The following is a 23,456-nucleotide window of genomic DNA, read 5'->3' as shown; positions in this document are numbered from 1 at the left end:
CTGTCTCCCACAGCAGCTGCACCATTTTATGTCCCCACCAACAGTGACAAGATCCCAGTTTCTCCACGCCCTCACCGGCATTTGTTACTTTTCCGACAGCGGCCATCCTGGTGGGCCTGAGGGGCCATCTCACTGTGGTTTTCATTTGCGTTTCCCTGATGACTAGAGACGTTGAGTGTCGTTTCACATGCCTGTTGGTCGTCCGTATGTCTCCTTTGGAGGCACCTCTATTAAGTCCTTGGCCCATTTTTTAATCGGGTTATTTCGTTTTTGTGTTGAGTTGTTCTACCAAGAATTTAAGGACAGACTGAGGCCACACTCTGCACCCACTCGTGACGGCCCTCCCTAATCTTCCCACCTTGGAAAACAGATCCCCCATCCACCAAGTCCCTCACACAGAAGTCTGTGTGACCCTTATTCCCCGCCTTCCCTCACACGCCAAGGCCAGTCCCTCGGCACGTCTTGTTGACTATCCCTGCAAAAGAAACCTCCAATCTCTTCCCTCCTTCCAATGTCACTGCCTCCACCCTGGCCCGAGCCACCGTCCTCTCTGCCTCCTCGCTGGTCTCCTCGCCTCCCCCCGACCCCCCAACACTCCTCTCTCCCCCCAGCAGAGGGAGGGCTCTGTAAGACATGGATCAGATCATGCTTCTCCCCGCTTAGAACCCTCCAATGGCGTCCCAAGGCATTGAAAACCAAATCTAAACTCCTCACTGCATCCGATAAGGCCCCCAGCTCGCCTCTCTCCTCTCACGCCCCTCCCTGTCACTTCTGCCACCCCACGGCCTGTTTCCTCTCCTCCAAGGCAATCACCCACTTCCCATCTCCAGGCCTTTGCACCTGCTGTGCCCTCTGCCTGGCATGCCATTCGTATGCCTAACTAACTCCCCCTCAGAGAGGCCCTCCCGACCAACCACCCAAAGAGACCCTCCCCACCAGTCACTGATGTCAACCCGCCTGCCTTGTTCCCGTCAGAGCGCCTACTGCGAGTAAGCAAGTCCTCAGAGACCCTGGAGTGCGTCTGTATCTGCTGGTCCACGGGCTGTCCCTCCCGCTGGAACGTCACGGCCCACAGGAGGACCTGGTCTGGTTTGCCCACGACGGGCGCTCCCCACCTGGCACAGCGCCCCACACAGAGCAGGCGCTCAGGAACCCGTGCTGAAGGAACGAGCGACCTTCCCCATCACCCGAGGGTCCCTCCTTCGCATGGCACCCGGCCCCCTCCCCGTGCACCCCTCGGCTGTGTCGTCAACAGGGCTGACCCGAGCTGATGCTCCACTGGGGTTTGTCCCCTTCACCCGTGGGGACTGTAAGTATCCCGATCCCTTGGGAGCGTCTACGGAGAAAGCGGGGGGAGAACGCAAGGTGTCACTCCCGGCCCGGAGCCGGGGGCTCTCTGCTGGTGCGCACTCCGGTCCACGTGACACGGACCCCTGAGCTTCCCGGCCCCGCCCGCTGCGGGTCGAGCAGACCACAGCCGTGAGAGCTCCAGAGAGAAACTCCGGAGAATGCAAGGCTGCCTGTTATCACATCCAAAACCAGCGACAGGGTTCAAGGACCCCCTCCCCACACCCCCAGGGTTGAAGGCTATCTCAGATCCCCGCTGGATCCGTCCCAGCCCCCGCCTTTCTCCCTCCCCCAAGGACACAGGTGGCCGCGGCTCCTGACGGCTTCTTATCTGAGCTCGCAGCCACAGGTCACGGCCAGTCAGTCCTTGCCACTCGCAGGAGAGGACAGCGGGGGCTGGGCCGCCCCTCCAAGGACAGCCTCCCCGCCCCGGCCCCAGCCGCCTCCGCCCCCACCTCCCGGGCCCCCCTGGGTTTGCGGCCGTGCTGTTCCAGGTCCCCCCCAGCCTTCCTCGCCTCCCCCGCCATCACCATCCCCACGGCTCGAACCTCGGGGCTCGCTGAATCCTCACCACAGCTCTAGGAAGTGGACGTAACATCATCCTGCCTTCCAGATGGGGAAACTGAGGCTCGGGGAGGTTAGGTCACTGCCCAAGTATGGCTCGAATTTGGGCCATTTTCTTAATCCCCACCCTACACTACCACCTAGATTAAGTCAATAATTATAGTAATAAATGATATTTTTATTCTCGTTATTCCCTCATTCGGCCAGGTAGAAAGAACAGACGCTATCCCAGATGAAGAAACCGAGGCAGGAAGTTTACGGTGGGCCTTAAGCCACATCAGAACCCCAAGGGGCTCCCGACGGCCCACATCTCCTCCGAGAGCCTTTCCACCACCCGGACCCCAGACGGCCTCCATGGACTAACTGAACTTATTCCGAAAACAGACTGGGCATCGACAGCACCCACGCCAGCCTGGCACAGCCCCCTCGCGGCCCACAGCCGCAGCCAGCGCCCACTCACCTCCCGTCTACCAACTGTTTTCCCCTCACAGCCACAGCTACGAGGCCAGGGCTGTTATTATCCCCATTTTACAGATGAGGAAACTGAGGCCTGGAGAAGCCAACCCACTTGCCCACGGCTGCGCAGCTGGAGAGCATCGCCCCGGTGGGAACGAGGCCTGCTGAAGAACAGACCTCACCTAACGGGCAGCTCTCGGCCGATGGGGGCTTCCAAACTGTCACGAGTGCCCAGGAACCTAGATGGGATGTAAATCTGCCCATCTTTAAATGCTGGCTACCGATTTAATTTTTTTTTTAATAGCAGCGAGGGCCACACAAAACACCTCTCCAGCCAGGTCTGGGTCTGTGAGTGGCTGGGCTGCAACCTCAGGACAAGAGTGGGCAGCACAGGCCTGGTCCAAACTCCGAATCTACCAACAGCTGTGTGACCTCAGGCAGGTGGCTCAGCCTCACTGAGCCTCCGTGCCTCCACCTGGAAAACAAGCACAACCGGATCCAACGAGCTAACGCCTGGACCACGCAGCTTGGCACCTGGCACACAGTTAGCGCACAGTCAACACGGGCTATTGTTGTTAACATCGTCCTTCCTGCAGGGGTTGAAGGGTGGCCCCTCAAAAGATATGTCCACCTGGAGCCTGTGAATGCGAACTTCTTTGGAAAAAGGGTCTTTGCAGATGTAATTAAGGATCTTAAAACAGGATCATCCTGGATTATGCGTGGGGGGGGGCCCTAAATCCAATGACAGTGTCCTTATAAGAGAGAGAAGACTCAGAGGAGAGGCCAGGTGGAGACGAGGCAGAGACGGGAGGGATGCGGCCACAGCCCAGGGACGCCGGGAGCCCCCGCAGCCGGAAGAGACAAGGCAGGGCACCCCCCCCCCACCCGAGCCTGCGGAGGGAGCTCGGCCCTGCCCACACCTGGATGCCCGACCTCTGTCCCCAGGGCCGCGGGAGAAGACATTTCTGTTGTTGAAACCACGGAGCCTGCGATCCTTTGTTATGGCCACCCCAGGGAAGGAGCACGCGTCCCGAGAAAGCTCCAGAAGACGCACAGGTATTTCCAGCAGGAAAGTTCTTCTACAACGGATCCCAACCTGCGGGCTTCCTGCGTCAGGGCCGGGGAACGAGGCCTCCCTCCCTCACACGCTGTTCTTCGCTGCTCAGCTCTGTCCTCCGCCGTGTTCTGCCTGCAACGCCCTCGGGAGCCCCTCCAGCCGCCCATGGGGGTGAGTTTTGTGCCAGAACAAAGACTCCAAGACGCCCCCCGAGGAGCCAAACCCAAAGCGGAGAAAGACCCTCGGAGCAATGGGCTGTGAGCCTGGAGGGGGCGTCCCGGGGCCTGAGGACACAGACGTTGTTTTTCAGGAAGCAACCGTTAACCCAAGTCACCTTCAGAGCCAGGACCCGCCGTGGGGCAAGGGAGCAGTGGCTTTGCACGTTGGCTTTTTTTGTATGCTTTCCATTTTCTTTTAATCCTACCCATATTTTACTTTCCTTGTCTTATTTTTGACGGCAGCAGGGGCTGTCCGGGCACGAGCTGGCCCCGGGGAGCACATCCAGGCCAGCCGTCACGAGTGCCGAGACCACCAGCGGCCGCGCCGCCTGACCTCCAGCTAGTGAGAGCTGACACAGGCGGCCCACCTGCAGGAGAGGCAACACCGTCAGCAGGAAACCAAGGTCCCAGAGAACCCAAGAACGAGCGCCCGCACTTGAACCTGCTGTTCTGCGGGTCTGAGGGCCGGGCACACACGTTACAGTGGGTTGAACAGTGTCCCCAGAATTCATGTCCAGATGGAACCTCGGAATGTGACCTTACTTGGCAATAGTGTCTTCACAGATGTCACCAAGTGAAGGATCTCGAGACGAGGTCATCCTGGATTAGCGCGGGCCCTAAATCCAATGACAGGTGCCCTTACAAGAAGAGGAGGGGACACAGAAGGACACAGAGGGGACGGCCATGTGAGGACAATGGCCCCAGGAAGTCAATGTGCACACACAGTGACACACCAAGGCAGCCACAGGCTCACCGTCGCAGGAGGGGCTGCTTAGGCTGGTTTCGAGCAGCAGGCACGTTCTCCCCCGTCGTTGACAAGCACTGGCCTCTGGCTCCGAGCCCTCGCAGCTGAAGAGAGGAACCTCACGGCCTCCGTCCACTCCCTGAAGACGACCTCGGCCATCAGGGGCCAAAGGCTTCTGACGAAACCAAGCCCGAGGCCCGTTTGCGGTGTGATCCCCCCCGAGCCCTCAAACTCTCTGAGCCGTGGACTCCCCCCTCCACTAACTCACAAAAGGAAGAAGGCTCGGACTCACAACTCAGAGATGCAAATTCACACAACCCCCCAGACGGCGCCCCTCGTAAGCACAGACGCTCTGGAAGCCAGCTGGGATCGGGCAGCGGAGCAGACGCGGGAGGGAGGAGCCACAGGCCTCGGGGCCGGGACACGGAGGGAAACTGGCCCCCCGGTTCTCACGACCCAGCAAGCCCACTGCCAGCCCAGGGCATTCTCGAGAATTGTAAGGTGGAGGGTTCCGGGATGTTTGCTGTGTGTGAAGACAGGAGTGGATGGACCCGGGTGCCCGTCACAGGGAGAATAAATAAAACGTGAGGAATGTTAACTCGGAAGCCATGAGCCAGGTCCGCAGACAGCAACGTGGACGGATTCCAGAGATTGGGAGGAGAGACACACAGGGCGCAGAGCAGGAGTCACGTGCCGTGCGCGGGGGTCAGCCCTCTCCCAGGCTGGGGCAGCCGAAGCACAGGGGCCTGCCCGGCCATGCCCAGGTCGACGCACTTACCGCCCACCAGCCCACTGGATCCTCACCTCAACCTGTGGAAGTGTGGTGTATCCCATCTCACAGGAGCCCACAGAGCCCAGAGATCTGAAGAACCAGCCCTAGGTCACACAGTGGGCAGGAGGCAGAGCCAGGACTTGACCCCACGCCCGCCTGGGTCCAGAACTGTGCCCTAGCCCAGGGTTCTGTGTGCAGACCACAGCACTCCATGTGGCACAAGGGGACACACACGTCCTACTGAAAACCGTGCCCACCCAGGGGAGGGGGGCTGGGGCAAGGAGGGGTGGGGCACGAGAGAGATGAGGGGAAGAAGAGGAAGTCAAAGGAGAGAATGGAAAGCAGATGCTCAAAGAGGCCCATGCACACGGACGCGCACGGCAGCTCTAGCCACAGCAGCCAAGAGACGCAAACAGCCCGAGTGTCCCTCAACAGATGGTGAACACACAAAGGTGTAGATCCGCACACAAGAATATTATACAGCCATGAAAAGGAATGAAGGACTAACACCTGCTACAACCTGGAGGAACCTCGAAAACAAGATGCTGAGTGAGAGAAGACAGACACAATAGGTCACATCTCGAATGATTCCATTTATATGAAACTTCCAGAATAGGCAAATCCACAGAGAGAGAGAGCCTCTTTACTGGTTGCCAAGGACTGGGGGAGCTGGAAGGGAGGACAGGGAGAGACTGCTAAGGGGTAGGGAGTTTCCTTTTGGAATGATGGAAATGTTCTAGAAGTAGACAGAGGTGACTGTGGCACAACAATGCGAATGGACTAAACGCCACTGAACTGATCACTTTAAAAAGGTTAATTTTATGTTATATGAATTTCACCTCCATAAATTATTAAATAAAAAACAAATGATGGCGTCAAAACTGGTGTAACCGCTTTGGAAAGCAGTCTGGCACTTGCGGGCGAAGCTGCAGACGCAGACGCCGGGACCAGCAGCCCCACTTACGGACCAGCGGACTCAGGTGTGTGCACGCTGGGGGCAGGGCTGAGAGTGTCCACAACCCAGAGATCCTCGCAGCCACCACGAGCAGGACGGATAAACTTCGATAGCCTTGTGGAACATTACACAGCCGTGAAGATGAGGTGCGGCTTATTGCAACAACATGGACGGATCTCACAAACATACAGGGAAGCAAGAACAGCAAGACAAAAAATATAGAATATATGTCTTTGTCCGTCCGGGCTGGGCTGCTGTAACAAAATACCACAGGCTGGGGGGACTGTAAACAGCAGGCACCTATTTCTCACGGTTGAGAAGCTGGAAGTCTGAGATCAGGGTGTCAGCACAGTGGGTGACGGCCCTCTCCCCGGGTGCAGACTTCTCACATGGCGGAAGGGGGAGGGAGCTCTCTGGGGTCTCTTATATAGGGCGCCAATCCCATCATAAGGGTCCTGCCCTCCTGACGAATCACCTCCCAAAGGCCCCGCCTCCTAGCCCATCACTTGGACACCAGGCCTTCAACATACGGATTTTGAGGGGAGACAGACAGTCAGATCATTGCAATATGATTCACTCAAGTAAAGTTCAAAATCAGACCAAATTAAACCCAGTGTTTAGGGACCTAGATGGGGTGACACTACAGAAAGCAGAGCTGGAACGAGCACTGTTTCCTCTGCAGGGGGTTCCGGAGGGCGGACGAGGTTCTGCTTTCTCATCTGGGGGCGATCGCATTTCATCTCGGGTTCATTTTAGTTATTTATTTAACTGCACGAGTCTCAGGCACTTTCCTAGAAGTGTGCACTATTTCACCATAAAAAGAAATCAAAGACTCGGAGTTGAAAGCGCGACGCGGGAGGCTGCGGAGGGGGGAATCTGGGGAGCCTGGGAACAGGCAGGGGAAGGAAGTCCCGAGAACTCAGAGAGGCTTTGGAAGCTGCCAAGGGATTGTGACTGCAGTCGGCTCTCAGCCCAGTAAGGCCAGCGTGACCTCCACCTGCCAGCCAAGAGGCCAGATGGGGCCAGGTGACGGGCACAAGAATTCCTGCAGGGCTCAGCGGGTGGGCGGGGCGAGGCAAAACAGGAGAGGCTCCCATCTGCGCTCAGGCTTCCATCTCCACCGCACAGGCCCTGGCACCCGGGGCCCCGGCACCTTTCGAGCCCAGGGGATGAGACGGGCACCCGACCCAGCCTGCAGATCATCACGCGCCCCGTGGCGCTGGGACTAATCCCCAGACGGGAGGGGAGGATGCAGGGGGCCGAGGGCCACTGGAAGGATCTGCACACCTGGGCGTGAGGGCAAGGAATCAGAGCTAGGAAATCAGGAAGCCGGGGGCCCGGCCCGCTGTGGGGTGGGGCTGCCAAGCTGGGGCGAGTCCAGACGCCCACTGCTCGGCCAGGAGCGCTCCACTCCCATCTCACTCACACAAGGAGACCTGTGTGCAGAGATCTGTCGGAAGAAAACGGGCGCTCACGAGGAAACAAATCCACATCGAGGGGCATTCTGCCAAAACCTGGCCCGGTCCCCTCGTAAATGCCAACGTCGCGAAAGACCCAGTAAAAAGAACAGAGCTGGGCGCTTGTCTCCATGAAAGGCGGAGAAAGAGACGAGGCAACCAGACACCGGACGAGATCCTGGACTTAAAAACAAAACCCAAAAACTGCTTAAAGGATGCCAGGGGGACAGTAAGGGAATCTGAAGGGACACGGAGTGGTGGACCAGAGAAGTGAGTCATTACGAGCTTTCCTGAGTGTGACCACGGCCTGTGGTTACGGAGAAGAACCTCCTTGTCCCTAAGACACGCACTGCAGGGTCCCGGAGTGAGATGCACCATTCTTGCGATTTCTCCAAAACAAAATTTTTCAAACTAAAACCTCAGGGGGGGAAAGAGCACATCCTCTGCTCTCCGGATTGTTTCACGACTTTGAAGGCTCCCTCGTGGAAACGGCTGGGACCGTGGAATATTTGGTCATCTAGACAACCAGCTGGAGGTGCCCAGGTGACCAGGAAGATTGAGAGAAGAGACAAGGGAGCGAGAGAAGCAAGGTGCAGGAAGTGGGCTCCGTGTGGTCCCCTCTGGGTGACACGATGACAGACGAATCCTCCTATGCCTATGTGTCTATAAGGTCAAGATGATGACAACAGCAGACACTAATGGGACACCTGCCAAGCTGTTATTCCCAGGGCTTTGTATGTGCCAACTGCTCTACCTCCACTAGAGCCCTATACAGGAGCTACCTCTATTAACTCCATTTTGCAGAGGAGGAAACAAAAACAGAGAGGTTAAGTCACTTACCCGAAGGCACACAGCTGGGAAGTGGCAGAGCCAGGATTTGAACCCAGACTGTCTGGCTCCAAAGTCCACACTCTTGGGTCCACCTAAGCTCCTGGATGCCGAAACCCTGGCCAAGGGCTGGAGAGAAGCCTGGGGATTTGAGAACTCATGCCTGACCTTGAGGGTGACATGCCAGAGACACCTCCTTCAATACCACCTTCCAGCTCCCCATGTGCCACTCTGCTCCCCCCGACCCAGGTGGACGGTGCTCATGAGGGCACCGGGGCCCTCTCCCAGCACACAGAAGATGCCCCCAGAGGCCCCGGGCGGACTGTCGTAGTGGGCCCTCCCCCACACACCTCCGCACTGTCCTAGGTAAAGGGTGTGCCCCACCTCCCGGGGCAAAAGGGCCAGCAGGCTGGCGACCACTCGCCCGGGGAATGTTGCTGACAGGTGTGCTGGGTTCTGCAGCAGAATACACTCGCCACCTGCGACGCTTCCAGATCAACCCCTGCGCATCTGAAGGGGCAGATTCTGACGCAGGCCCCAGTCTCAGGCCCATCCCCCCCATCCCCCCCCCCCCCCCGTCCCCCCATACCCCCGTCCCCCCATCCGTCCCGTCCCGTCCCTTCCCCCCACACCCCCAGCACACACCGGGAGCCTCCCAACCCGGGCAGACAAAGCCTGAACTTTTGCACACCCGGCCCCAACATCTCGCCCAGTTTATAACAAACACCTCCGCCCAATCCTGCCACCGGGACGTGGGCGGGGAGGGGTGCAGACGCGGGACCCCAGGGACCTTCTGCCTGAAGGACTCTAATTAACATCTTCCTCCGGCCACTGCTCGGCCTCCTCCAGGCCCCGCTGCGCCGACCCTCCCGCTGCAGCCAGCATCGCACTCCCCCCGCTCGCCGAGACACCCGCCGCCAGCGCTCCCGCTCATCCGCCCCGCGGCCTACACGAATCCCTGCTTCCTCTGGGTCTTGGTTTCCCCAAATGAAAAACAAATGATGGAACTGAGTAAAACCCAAGTTCCAGATCTAACGATCGGAGAGTTTATAAACTTTCCCTGATAGCACAATTAGCTGATAAGCTACCACCTCCTCGAAAGGTCCTGAATAGAGCCAAACAAAGTAATCTCTAATGCTGTAACATCAAGAGTCAGTGAGAGGCAGGCCGGCCCGTGGCTTAGTGGTTAAGTGCGCGCGCTCCGCTACCCGTGTCCCGGGTTCAGATCCCGGGCGCGCACCGACGCACCGCTTCTCCGGCCATGCTGAGGCCGCGTCCCACATACAGCAACTAGAAGGATGTGCAACTACGACATACAACTATCTACTGGGGCTTTGGGGAAAAAACAAATAAATAAATAAAAGAAATTAAAAAAAAAAGAGTCAGTGAGAGGCAATGAGACGAAGTGGGGAAGCTATTTCGGGGCAAAGGGCCCACTGACCGTCTTTGCTGCCTGTCACCCTTTCCTCCTCCTCTAACAGCTCCTCCCTTTTCCTTGAGGGCACCACCCCATCCCACCTCCGGCCCAGTGGTTTGGGGGAAAAAGGACCCCCCGGCCCAGCTCCAGGGATGAGCATGTGATCCAAGCCTGACCAATCAGAGTAGTCCATTTCCTGAGCCACAGTGATTGGCTCCGTGATGAGCACGTGACACAGGCCCAGCCAATCAGAGCCGAGGGGGCGTTCACACCAGGCTTTTCGCAGCCAATGGGAAAATTCTCTGATTACCCTCCAAGGCCCCCCACGAGGCTCCCTTGGGCTGCGGCCGGGGAGTCCGCAGCGGCCAGTTTCTCCGCCACGTGGTGCGGGTGGCCGTTTGTTCTCCGAGCCCCAGGTTAACAAAGCGGCTGGCGAGTGACACGGCAGCACGCACACAAAACGTGCATCTTCACCTCCGGGCTGCAGCCCGCCAGACGCTCCGCTCCGGGACCCGCGGAGGAAGAGCGGGGCGCAAGAGCCCCCGCGCTCCCCCTGCGCCCTCGGGCCACGCTGAGCCAGCCCGCCTGTGGCCACTGAGCGCAGGCGGAGGGGCTTGCGGGCCCGAGATGCCAGGCCGAGTAAACCCACCAGCAGAGCGGACCCGGGGCCCCCACGCCAGCCCCCGCGTTTCTGCGGGTGAGGACAAGAGAGGGAAGCATAAAGGTCCCGCTGGAATGCTGAACTTGGGCTGGAACGCGCTCGCAGGGAAACAGCACCCCACCCCAATCCAGGCCGCCCGCGGGGGCCACCATCCAGCGTGAGGACCCCTGCTCCCCCGGGGGCAGGGAGGTGGCCCAGAACAGCCTCCAGGCCTCCCTGGGCCCCTCAGCCAGGACAGGTGCTGTTTCTTTACCCACCGCCCACAGACGGCCCTGATGACATCTTTGTAAACCTGTGTCCCTTCCTCCTGGACGGAGAAGGGGTCCGTCAGAGACACCAACACTCAGCCCGGGGAGGCCCCCGGTCACTGGAGTCAGAGAAGTCACCGGCATCCAAACGGGGCTGGTTCAGATGCAGACCCTGAATCCACGAACCCATCCTGGAGACCAGGCTGCCGGGGGCTCCTTGTGCCAGGCGCACAGACAGAGTGGAAGAGCCAGTACCAGCACCTGAGAGTCTGGCTCCAAAGTCCACGGCTTTGAGGATCTCCACCGGGATTCTCTCCCTGCCTCAGCCAAGGCCCCACCCCAGCCAGGTCTCTGCCCCGACCAGGGTCCCCAACCATGGAATACAGTCATCAACAAGTCAGACAAGGTCCCTGCCTCATGGAACCTCAAGCCAGTGAACAATATAATTTCAGGGAATGGTGAGGGCTTGGAAGAGAATAACATGGAGTAGTTATAACACAGATGGGGTGACGGTGGGGGTGGCATTCATTGGGGGGGTTGGTGGTCAGGCGTCTTCTTCAAGAGGTCACATTTGAGCTGAAACATAAAAGGAGAACCAAGCATAAGAGCCAGGGGGAAAGCATTACAAAAGAAGGAACAGCACGTGCAAAGGCCCTGAGGCAGGAAAGAACACGGTGTGTTGGAGGAAAAGAAAGGCCATGAGGCTGGAGCAGGGTGAGAGTGCTGAGGGTTGAGGCAGATAGGGGCCCATGAAGAAGGGACTTACAGGCCCTGGGGGCAAACGGGTTTTATACCACATGCAAGAAGGATTTATTCAGGGCTGTCAAACAAAATCCAGTTTGCATTTTTTAAAGAACATTCTGGCTGCAGCAGGGAACATGGACAGCAGAGTGGCTTGAACAGACAGGAGCAGACAGCCCTGTGAGGAAGCCCCTGCACCCTCAGCCTGGAGTGGGGTCCGCGCAGGGGAGGGAAGCAGGCCCCACATCCCTGCACAGGACCACAACCTGCCACTAGTCACAAACCTCCCTGGGAAACCAGCCTTGTCTTCTAAACATCCATTCAATAAATATTTGAGAACCTGCGATTATGTGCTAGGCACGGCTCCACGTGCTTGACACCCAGCAATGAACAAAAACCGAGGTCTCTGCCGTCGTGGGCCCCACATTCTCAAGGGGAGAAACAGACAATAAACAGTAAACATGGTGCACAGGTAAATTACCTCGTATCTCAGCGGGTGACAGGCTACAGAAAAGCGGCAGGGTCAGGGGGGTTCGGAGCACGGGGGAAGGAGGAGGGAGCCTGAAATATGACAAAGGGACATCTGAGAGCAAGTGAGGTCCACAGGAGGTGGGGGAGCGAGTCACACACATGTCAGGAGGAAGAGTTGTGGGCAGAGGGAGGAGCTGAGGCAGAAGGTGCCAGATGTCTGAGGAGTGGGCAGAAAGCCAGTGTGCAAGTGGAGGTGAAGGGAGGGCAGAGAGGGTCAGTGGCGACGGCGCAGGCCTCGAGGGCCAACGTGAGGACTCGGCCTTGACTCCGAGGGCGTGGGGCGGGCCCACTGCAAGGTATGAAGAGAGGAAGAGGGAGATCTGACCGCAGTGTTAATAGGATCTCCTTGGCTGCTATGCTGAGAAAGCCTGGCCAGGGAGCAAAGGTGGACGCCGGAACCCAGGGGAGAGTGATGGCACCCTGGACCAGGGAGGTGCCTGAGGTGTGGAGACAAGTGGCTGGATTCTGGATATACTTTGAAGGTGAAGCCATAAAACTTCCCGATGGTTCAATGGACGAAGTGACAGAGAGGAGAGTCAAGGCTGACGCCAAGGCTCCTGGCCTGGGCAGCTGGAGGACGGAGGAGCCTCGGTGGGAATACGGCCGGAGGAATGCGCTTGAGGGGGAGCGATGAGGAGTTGGCCCTGGTGCTCCAGGCTGGAATTCAGGGGAAACATCTGGGCCCAGGAGACCAAGGTGGGAGTGGCCAGGACAAAGACGGCGTTTAATGAGTGAGACTGAATGGCTCACCCAGGGAATGCGGGAGCGAGGAAGATTCCAAGCCCTGGGACACGCCAGTGGCGAGAGGTCAGGGAAAGAAGGAGGCAAGTGAGACTGAGAGCGGCCAGCCAGCGAGGCAAGAGGGAAACCAAGAGAATGGACATTTAAAGTGTCTCAAAACTCCTTTTAGTAGATTCCAGAAAAGGTGGAAGGAACTTCACCCAGAATGTTAGGAAGCGAACAGGGGTCAGGCCGCTCCTGTTCCTTCCCCCTTCCCAGCACGAGGCCACCGGTGACCAGGAAGAAACGGGGGTGGAGGGCAGGAGAAGGAAGCAAGGAAGTGAAGGTGGCGTGCCTTGGGCCACAAGGTCCCGGGGCTCTGGGTTCTGGGAGGTTCTGAGCAGACTGGGTGGCTTCAAATCAGGATCACATCACCCCGGACAACCGGTAAATCACCAGTTCCTGGGTCCTGTAAGGCCCTAAAGCCAAAAATGCACTTTTCTGTGTTGTTTTTGTTTCTCTTTGCATTTCAGCTCTGGCGGGCAGCCACAGGCCAGTGGGGGCCAAGGTCGGGGGCCAAGGTCGGCCTGAACAAGGGGGAGGGGGGGTACAGGAAAGGACTTCTCCTTTTGTTTTGTTTTTTTATTTTTGGCCAAGCTCTATAGTTGAATTCTCGGCACAATAAATGTGTTTATGGGGCGGAAGCTGCTGGATCTTCATGGCACAGAAGGCTGGGGGCAGAACACTCCTTAACCGAATCCTCTAGTTCTAAGATGATGAACCAGAAAAGTCTGTCGGCATCAGCCTCGTGGCTGAAACCGTTCAAAATATCCCAGCGCCCAGAGCCTTGGGGGATGGCTTATGACCCCTGGGGCCTCTCTTCTGCTGACCAAGCACATGGGATCACCCTTCTGGGCACTAATGACCGAATGACCATCACCAGGACCCACAGACATCAACGGAGCAGACATGCCCGTGCCAGGTCTCCACCAGGACCCAGACATGCCCAAGGGAGACTCGTCAATGAAGAGCCCTCAACACCGACCCACCTCCGTCTGCTCTGCTGGGAGCTGACGGCCAAACGAGATGGTTCCGGGTAGCTGAGCTTAACCAAGTTCTAGTTAATCACGTCGAGCGGCTCAGCAGAGGCACAGCAAGTATGCGTCATTCCGGGAAGGGACTGGGACCAGTTCATGGGGTGTGAAGAGCCAGGTGCACTGAACACTACCCTGGGGCCAGCCGCAGGAAGGCCAGACCAGGGTGGGACACACGGCCACAGGTGTGCACACACCCCAACACACACGACACATCAACATGTGTGCACGTGTCCACGCATGTGAACGTGCAAGCACGTGTCAACATGTGTGTGCTGAGTCACACCTGTGTGTGTGCATGCCAACACATGTGGGCGCACACTGACACGTGTATGTGTGCCCCGGTGTGTACACACACACCACAACACACATGGACTCGTGTGTCATGTCTCCACGTGTGGGCACATGTTGCACGTGTGCACGTGTCCACACGTATCCACATATACACCAACACGGAGACGTGTGTTCTGCACCAGCACGTGCTGACACATGTCAACGTGTGTGTGCATGCTTTGGCATGTGGTCACATATACACATACACGTGCACGTGCCCACACAGGCTCACGTGTCACCAGTCATGCCTGCACAGTTGGCACACGTGTCCACACATCAACACTCGTGTGCACACACATACACATACTTGTAAAGCAAAGAGAAGCAAATCCACTGCAAGCAAAGAGGGAAACAAAAATAGACCAGACTCAGGGAAACTAAAAATAGCCTGTTTCCAGCTACGGCAGTGGAGGGCGGTGAAGTCGCCCTCTCGTGCACGGGAGGAACAGGAAGCTCCACGGCAGGAAAGACGACGACAAACAAAACAGACTGGCCGCACTGCCATGCCCACTGCCCGCCGAGAAGGGAGCGCCCCCACCCGCCGCCACGGGCAATGCCACGGCTTTGCCCACCGGGCCAGATGCGGGGCCTGCGGAGCACCCAGCTGTGCGGGCGCAGGAGCGGTCAGTCCCTGACACCGAGACGCCCTCCGAGATTTGACCCGGGGGCTTCTGGAGCCCCGGACGGGGCGGGGGGGGTGGTGAGGGGATGGACGGCTGGCAGAGGCACAGAGCTGGCCGAGCAAACCCTACAGGACGAGCAGGAGCGGCCCGAGGGTCGCTGGGACCACGGGCGAGGGAGAGGCCGCCCTCCGCAGCCTCCCTCGGCACCTGCGATTCCAGAACACACCAGGGCCTCTCAGACTGCCTGGAAGGGAGATGTCGGGAGGCTCTCTGTACCAGCAGCTCTGAGGGAGGCGATCAGGCAGAGAAAGGCCGGGAGTGGACCCCGCAGCCCACTGGCCGTGCAGGAGAAGGACAAGGGAAGGGCGACCCAAGCAGAGAATACAGGAGGGCCCTGCCTCCAAACGCCCAGTTGAGCTGCTCGGAAATTCGGAAAGCAGGGAGGACGGGGGAGAGCGGGGAGGACGGGGGAGAGCGGGGAGGACGGGGGAGAGCGGGGAGGACGGGGGAAAACGGGGAGGACGGGGGAGAGCGGGGAGCGCAGGGGGAAAGCAGGGAGGACGGGGGAGAGCAGGGAGGACGGGGGAGAGCGGGGAGCGCGGGGGAGAGCGGGGAGGACGGGGGGAGAGCGGGGAGGACGGGGGAGAGCGGGGAGAGCGGGGAGGACGGGGGAGAGCGGGGAGCGCGGGGGAGAGCGGGGAGGACGGGGGAGAGCGGGGGAGCGCGGGGGAGAGCGGGGAGGACGGGGGAGAGCGGGGGAGAGCGGGGAGGACGGGGGAGAGCGGGGAGGACGGGGGAGAGCGGGGAGCGCGGGGGAGAGCGGGGAGCGCGGGGGAGAGCGGGGAGGACGGGGGAGAGCGGGGAGGACGGGGGAGAGCGGGGAGGACGGGGGAGAGCGGGGAGAGCGGGGGAGGACGGGGGAGAGCGGGGAGAGCGGGGGAGAGCAGGGAGGACGGGGGAGAGCGGGGAGGACGGGGGAGAGCGGGGAGCGCGGGGGAGAGCGGGGAGGACGGGGGAGAGCGGGGAGGACGGGGGAGAGCGGGGAGAGCGGGGAGGACGGGGGAGAGCGGGGAGGACGGGGGAGAGCGGGGAGCGCGGGGGAGAGCAGGGAGGACGGGGGGAGAGCGGGGAGGACGGGGGAGAGCGGGGAGCGCGGGGGGAGAGCAGGGAGGACGGGGGAGAGCGGGGAGGACGGGGGAGAGCGGGGGAGCGCGGGGGAGAGCGGGGAGGACGGGGGAGAGCGGGGAGAGCGGGGAGGACGGGGGAGAGCGGGGAGGACGGGGGAGAGCGGGGAGCGCGGGGGAGAGCAGGGAGGACGGGGCAGAGCGGGAGCGCGGGGGGAGAGCGGGGAGGACGGGGGAGAGCGGGGAGCGCGGGGGAGAGCGGGGAGCGCGGGGGAGAGCGGGGAGCGCGGGGGAGAGCGGGGAGGACGGGGGAGAGCGGGGAGAGCGGGGAGGACGGGGGAGAGCGGGGAGGACGGGGGAGAGCGGGGAGGACGGGGGAGAGCGGGGAGCGCGGGGGAGAGCGGGGAGGACGGGGGAGAGCGGGGAGGACGGGGGAGAGCGGGGAGCGCGGGGGAGAGCGGGGAGCGCGGGGGAGAGCGGGGAGGACGGGGGAGAGCGGGGAGAGCGGGGAGGACGGGGGAGAGCGGGGAGGACGGGGGAGAGCGGGGAGGACGGGGGAGAGCGGGGAGCGCGGGGGAGAGCGGGGAGCGCGGGGGAGAGCGGGGAGCGCGGGGGAGAGCGGGGAGGACGGGGGAGAGCGGGGAGAGCGGGGAGGACGGGGGAGAGCGGGGAGGACGGGGGAGAGCGGGGAGCGCGGGGGGAGAGCAGGGAGGACGGGGCAGAGCGGGAGCGCGGGGGAGAGAGGGGAGCACGGGGCCTATGGGGCTGCAGGCTCAGTGAAACCCTGGTTCTGCCTGTGTGACCTGGGGCAAGTGACTTGACGACTCTGCTTCCATTTCCTTCAATAAAAGAGGCAACGGTAGCCATTTAGACACTAAACGAAATGAGTTAATACATGTAAAACCCTCAGAACGGCGTCTGGCATTAACTGTATCCATCATCAACCCCACCTTGTAACAGGTGGGCCAAGGAGACTTGCAAAAGGCACAGAGCAATTCAGGGGCAGGGCACGACCTTCCGAAGGCTCTCGTTCCTGGTGGCTCTCGCTGAGGGACGAGGGGATCAACCAGAGTCAGAGGCTGGGTGTGGGGGTGCAGAGAGGCTAAGGAAACAACCTCAGAGCGCCTCCCAGCTCTGCATTCCGCCGTCCTACCATGAGCCCAGGCACTGCTCTGGCCCCCGGGGACACTGCAGTGACAGCACAGCCCCTGCCCCAGCAGACCTCCACACTCGTGAGGGAGAAAGAGAACACACACATAAACCTATAACATCCTGGGGGCAGCTTTTAGGGGTGTGAGGGGCAAGCTGTGCAGATATCTGGGGGATGAGCCTTCTGAGCACGGGGGAAAGCAAGCCAGATACTCTGAGGTGGGAACAGCCTTGGTGGGCTCAAGGACATCAAAGAGATGAATGTGGCAGGTGAGCAGGGGGGCCGAGGGGAGGGGAATGAGAGAGGGAAGAGGGCCAGATCGTGGGGGGACTTCAGGCCACTGAAAGGACCTTGGTATTCACTCAGAGTGAGACAGGGAAACTCGAAGAGGTGTGAGTAGAGAGGGCACATGATCTGGCAAGTGTTTTCAAAGGATCTCTCTGGCTGTCTATGGAGACCAGGCATGAGACTACTGCACCAGTCCAAGCAGAGGATGGAGGAGGCTGTAGTGGAGACGCTGAGAAGGGGTGGGAATCCAGATATGTTCTGAAGGTAAAGCCAACAGGATTTGCTGAGACACCAGATACAGGGGTATCAGAAAAAAGTGTGCAGTCAAGGATGACCCAAGGTTTTCACCTCTACACCTTGGGGGAACACATGGAGGTGTCACTGATTGAGATGGGGACACAGGTAGGGGAAGCCTTCAGCAGCTGGCAAAACTAGTGGATAATGCACTCAAGGCTGATCTAACGAGAAAACCCACTTAAAGACAGCAGAGGGGACTTGGCGTCCTCCTGGATGTGGAAAGGGCCACGAGGCCCATCTTCCCACATGGTGGCCCTGCAGACGAGCCCCTTCTCCTGTGACCCAGCTGCAGTGAGGGGATCTTCTCCCCCTGGGGCTTCCCTGGGGACCAGAGACACACTGCAACTTGGAAACGTACCCCAGGGACCTGGACCGTGCCTTCGTTATCCATTCAAACACAGACGGCCATGTGTGCCAGGCTCAGGTCCAGGCAGTGGATAAACCAGTCCCCGTCCTCTCGGACATCTCTCTCTCACACACACACACCCCAGGAAGGTCACTTGGGGCAAATTACTCTCAAGCTCTGTTTCCCTAACTGTCGATGACGACAGTGAGACCTGTCACAGAATTCTCAGGACTAAACGAGATGACATTTATAAAGATGCTCCAACCCTGCCTGGCACACGGTAATTCACGGTTACGCTCCTGAGCGAACACCTCTGGTCCAATCCTACCCATGGGGGAAGGGAGAGGAAATGAGTCTCACCTCTTCCCCAAGGCCTCTCCCAGCGACCTCAGTCCGCAGGGCTCCCTCGCTGAGTGCTCCCGTGTTTGGGTGTCTAATTCATTGGGCCATTCTTTGGGGAAAGCTATGGATTCACTATTAATTTTTAATTAAATACATAATACGTGAATACATTCTCTTTGTAAAAAAAAAAGTAAGAGCCTGACAGACAAAGCCTATTTCCCTTGGCCACACCCCCAGTGCCCTCCCTCCCCCACCCCCAAGGGTAACGGCTTTTGTCAGTCTGGTGCACACCCTTTCACACTTTTTTCTGTGCTCTTACATGCACGAATGGTAACCTATTGAAAATACAAAATACCGTTTGGTGGAGTTATTTTAAAAACATAAATAGCACCAGAGCTTTTTCCAATTAGTAATGTGTTTCTGTGACCTATTCATGCTAAAACATATATATCCAGTTCCTTCTTTCTAATTTTTGCCTACAAATCCATTGGCTGAAGGGCTCCCACTTCGTTTCCCATGTCCCCACTGAAGGGCAGCCCCAGATTCGGTGATCAGGATTCCTGCCCACCACTCACAAGCTGTGTAAACACCGGCACATGGCTGACCCCGGCTGTGCCTCAGTCTCCTTCTCCGCAGGAAGGAAAAATACCCCCGCCTGGGCCTCTTTCCCAAGGCAGCGGTAGGATTCAAGCGAGAAACTTGAATGCAGAGCATGCAGAGCATGTCCACACGCATGCATATGATTGCCTTTGCCACTTAATAACCTCTCCGGGAGGCACACGAGATCTGACCCCGTCACAGAGCTGAAGGAAGCAGCCCTGGCTCCGAGGTGAAGTCAGCGGCCCGAGGTCCCCTCTGGCACACAGCACAGCCAGGTCTGCGACCCGGGCTCCGGAAACTGGCACGGGTTTCAAAATGCCTTACATCCCCACTCAACTTCATCAGCAACCTGAAAATTAAATCAAACCCATCAGCTGAATGCCCCAAATTACAACAATAAATCGGTAACCTCCAACGATGGCAGAGCAGGGGGAAGTGGGGACTTCCCTACTCTGGCGGCAGAAGGACAAATGCTAGACCTTCTCAGGAGGGCAATGTGGCCACAACTACAAAAATCCAAACTGGGCACACCTGCCGCTCCAGAGGCTTCTCTTCCGGAAATCCACCCTCTGGAAGTGTTCATACACGTACACAGAGAGGTATGTACGGCTGCGTCTGACAGAGAAAATTACCAGTCGATAGAGAAACAGGTAAAGAAGTAAGTGCATGAAGCAGTGAAAAAAATGTGATAGATTTATATGTTCTGATGTGAAAAACTCTTCAAGCGATATCAGTGAACTGAAAAGCAAACTGCAGGTTGTTTATACATAGTACAATTCAATTTATGTAAACGCTATATATTAACGTGTATAAATACGTGCTTGAGGTGTACGTGTTGGTAAAGGTCTAGAAAGATACACACCGAGAGTGGTGGTGCTGTCTGAGGACGGGAACAAAACGGGGGGAACTTTCTGGTTTTTCTTTGAATTTTTTTTACAAGCAAGAATTCACGTCTTTTATATATGGACCTTTTTAATTAACCAAAAAGTATTTAAAAAAATAGAAACCGAAGCACACGGCCTCCCACTCAAGCTGCGCATGGACCCATGCAGCCAAAGAAAACACGAGCTGGCCGTCGCTCCCTCTCCTGGAGTCCCACCCACTCGGTCCCCTGAACACAGGCGGCCTTCTTCCCCGGGAAGGCGCGTGGCCCGGCCCAGCAGGGGCTGTCCAAGAAGCGGCCGTCCCGGGCCGGGCTTGCCTTCACGCCACTCGGCCCCAAACCAATCGCCTTTGGGATATTCTCGTAGGATGCTGGGTGGTTCTCACTCAGCTTTAAGCCCGGAAATCTTAGCTCCAGGACAACTGAGGACGAGGGCGTTTTTCTCTGTGGAAGCCCAGAGGAGGGGGGGACACTAGGGGGTGCATGCACGCACACACGCGCGCGCACACACACACATACACAGAACTGACATCCTTAACCTGATCAAAAAGCCTGAGAAACAAAACACCCTGGAATAAATCCAAGAACGACTGGGCTGACAAGATTCTTCATCGGCTATAAATCCCACCCACTCCTACACCCCCAAAGCAAGAGGCCCTTTGCACAGGGTCAGGGTGGCTCACCGAGCTGACACCCCCGGAGTGACAGTCTCTCCAGGGTGCACACGGTACCGAGACCACAGTCATCAGGCGCTGACGGAAAGCTTCCCCCGAGATAAGCTCTAGCAGCTGCTTGGAAAAACGCAACAGAGATACACCCCTTGGCTGCCCTGGGAGAGAAAGGAGCCGTTCTGCCAAAGGTTCCCCAGACAAGTTTTTCCTGCCATCCCCAGAGGCAAAAAACAGAAACCACGAAGAGGAACCCAGTGTTCAGTGTCACCATCAGCCAGGATCTCCTTGCAATCAGATTACAGGACTTAACAGGACAACATTTGAGAACCAAAACAAAAGAGGCACGGCACAGCCACGAGGACTCAGACAACTGCTCACCAGGGACCCTGAAGTGGCAGCCGGGTCTAAGCAGATGGAGCCTTCATTCCTCCACTCATTCATTCATTCATTTCCCAAGCACCCTGTGCTGGACATGGGGCACCAACATGAAATATGGGCAAGCAGCATTCTTAACTCAGCGTAAAGAAGTGAGCTAGGGAAAGAGAAGTCAACTAGCAAGTGACAACATCCACGTCTTTATCCCAGCTCCGTATCTGGCTGGATCTTGGGCAAAGGTGAGCCTCAGTTTCCCCTCCCGGCACTGCAGGTGGTGATTCAGTGGCTTTAAAGTTCTGACACGCTCTTAGCTGGAGTTTGATACTCTGCAATCTCCATCCTTCTGTAACTCCAGGCTCATTGAAACAAGCCGCCCACATACCCAGGGCAGAGTCTGCTGGTCTGAAGGCTAGCTGACCGCCTTATTCTGTCTCCCAGGTTTAAAGGGCAGTGGTGTGTAAGGTGAGCATCAGAGGAAGGCCCTCGGGCTGGGGGCTCTCAGCGGACCCTGCTTTTGCAGCCCTGGGCTCCTGCCTGCCTCTGCCTCAATCTGGGGAGAAAAGCAGCTTATGTGTCCAGCCGGCCTTGGGAAGGCGGTGTGGGGAGGACGCAGCAGGCGTTCTGCCTCTGGAAGGGGTTTCTCTGGGGAGATTCCGGACAGCGGAGTGTGCTCTCCTGAGCACCTGCTACGGCCTGGGCGCCCGTGTGAGTCTCACAGACGCACAGAATGGAAGGTTCCTGTCCTGGGCTCACAAAAACAGGTAAAGTGCAGCCCTAATTTTAGCAGACACTGCAGCAGGCTGCTGTAGAAAAGAGGCAACAGGGCTCCCCAGGGCAGCACCACAAAGTGGCCACACTCCGGGCCCGTCCTGGGCCCCAATTCCCCTAGGGTGAGGTCAGGCTCCCGGCTGGTCTCTCTTTCAGGCCTCCTCAACCCCGGCCTGCGCCTCCAGCAAAACCTCTAGGTACCCCCTTCGCGCCCAACCTCAGCCTGGTCGGCGAGGTCCTGCGGAGGTGGGCAGCTGCCCCTCCCGAAGCGCTCTGGTCTCCCCAGCGCTCAGGGGCCCGGCCCAGGGCGCGATCCCGGCTCCGAGTCGCCGGCCCACCAGCTGCGCGCCGGCCCTCCTCGGCGCCCAGAGCCCTCCAGCCCCGGCCGCGCGCGCCCCCGGCCGGCGCCGTCACCCACCTTGAGCACCTGCTGCTTCATGATCGAGGGCACCATCACCAGCATGACGGCGCCCAGCACGGCGCACAGCAGCCCGGTGCAGCCCAGCGCCGCGGCCGCCCGGCGCGCTCTGGTGCGGCTGGCCATGTCTGCGCGCCCTGGCGCCCGCCCGGCGCTCGCGAGGCTCCGCGCCCGGGGGGAACGGGGACCGGGACGGCGGCGACAGAGACGGCGACTCCGGAGACGCGGGCCGCAGCGGCACGGCGAGCCCCGGAACGCAGTGCACGGAGAAGCGGCCCCGCAGGCGGCCAGGGCTCTTATGCGCCATCGCCCGCGCGGCGGGCCCGCCCCCGGGACGCCCTGGGCACCGGGATTCGGGCGCTCGCCAGCGGACGGGGGCGGGGCCTGAGGGGGGCGCGGCCTGAGCGGGCGGGGCGGGGCCTGGGCCGGTATGGGGGCGGGGCCTGAGCGGGATGGGCGGGGCCTGGGTCCGTATGGGGCGGGGCCTGAGCGGGCGGGGCGGGGCCTGGGTCGGTATGGGGGCGGGCTCGGGGGCGGGGCGCTGGTCGGACGGTCGGAGGGGCGGGGCCAGGCCGCCGGGACACGCCCCCGGAGCTGTCTCGGGCCCGCGCGCGCTTCCGCTTCGGCGGGAGGGAGCCTCGCGGCCCGCGCGCCTGCACGTCCCAGCGCGCCGGCTGGGCCTGGCCCCCTTCTCCTTCCCCGGCTCCCCCTCCTCACCCGCACCGGCTTTCCCTGCTCACCCCTCCTCCTTTCCCGCTTCTGCGCCCCTGCCCCTCCGCCCCCCTTCCTGTGTCACCACCATCTTCGTTCACGTTCAGTGGGAGCTCCCCAACTCTCAGGAGCGCCGGAGCCCGCGCCCCCGCCGCCGCGACCTCGTTCCCCCCACCCCCCCAACCACACACACACACTCTCCATTCCAGCCTCGTTCTCCCCGAAGCCCGCCTATTGTACACCCTGGGCTTGGAGTTCTGTTCCCCCGGTGTCTGCCTGGCTCCTTCCTGCAGGCCTGCTCCGCCACCCTGCCTGAAACACGAGAGCGCCAGCCCTCCCTGTGCGCCCCTCGCCTTATCACGCGCACCACCTGGCATGGCACACATTCATTTGTTGGCTGCGTTCTGACCGTCGCCCCAGCCAGAAAGAGGAAGCTGCGCCTCTGGCCCCCTGCCCTGTGCGCGGCAGCGAGAACACTGTCTCAGGGCGAGTGCTTGCTCACAGGAAACAGTAGAATGAACCCATGAGGAGCCTTCTAGATGCTGGGCCCTGCGTGAGGGCCTCGCGCACAGTCGCCTCATTTTGCAGACAAGGAAACAGACACACAGAGGTTAAGTCGCCAGAACTAAGTTTCTGCTTTCTAATGAAGAGGGAGACAGATGGCGAGCAAGTGAGCCAATGAAGGATGGATAGCTGCAGACCACAAGTGCTTCAAG

The 23,456-nt window shown here is 59.4% G+C and overlaps 1 protein-coding gene across 2 annotated transcripts in view; it reads right to left on the bottom strand.

Moving 5' to 3' along the window:
• The window catches only part of SCARB1 (scavenger receptor class B member 1), a 72,766-nt gene extending 50,429 nt beyond the window's left edge, over window positions 1-22,337 (bottom strand). Inside the window, exon 1 of one of the 2 annotated variants that reach the window (XM_058531251.1) lies at window positions 22,030-22,337. In XM_058531251.1, the coding sequence (XP_058387234.1) occupies window positions 22,030-22,155 (126 nt within the window). In that variant the 5' untranslated portion in view covers window positions 22,156-22,337. The remainder of the gene's footprint in view (window positions 1-22,029) is intronic. The other variant, XM_058531252.1, reaches the window with a different exon arrangement.
• Between the last annotated feature and the right edge of the window lie 1,119 nt (window positions 22,338-23,456).

This window comes from Diceros bicornis, chromosome 35 (assembly GCF_020826845.1).
Source record: "Diceros bicornis minor isolate mBicDic1 chromosome 35, mDicBic1.mat.cur, whole genome shotgun sequence".
Lineage (NCBI taxonomy): Eukaryota > Metazoa > Chordata > Mammalia > Perissodactyla > Rhinocerotidae > Diceros > Diceros bicornis.
The sequence above is the reverse complement of the archived record's forward strand: the minus strand, read 5'-3'. Positions and strand labels throughout refer to the sequence as shown.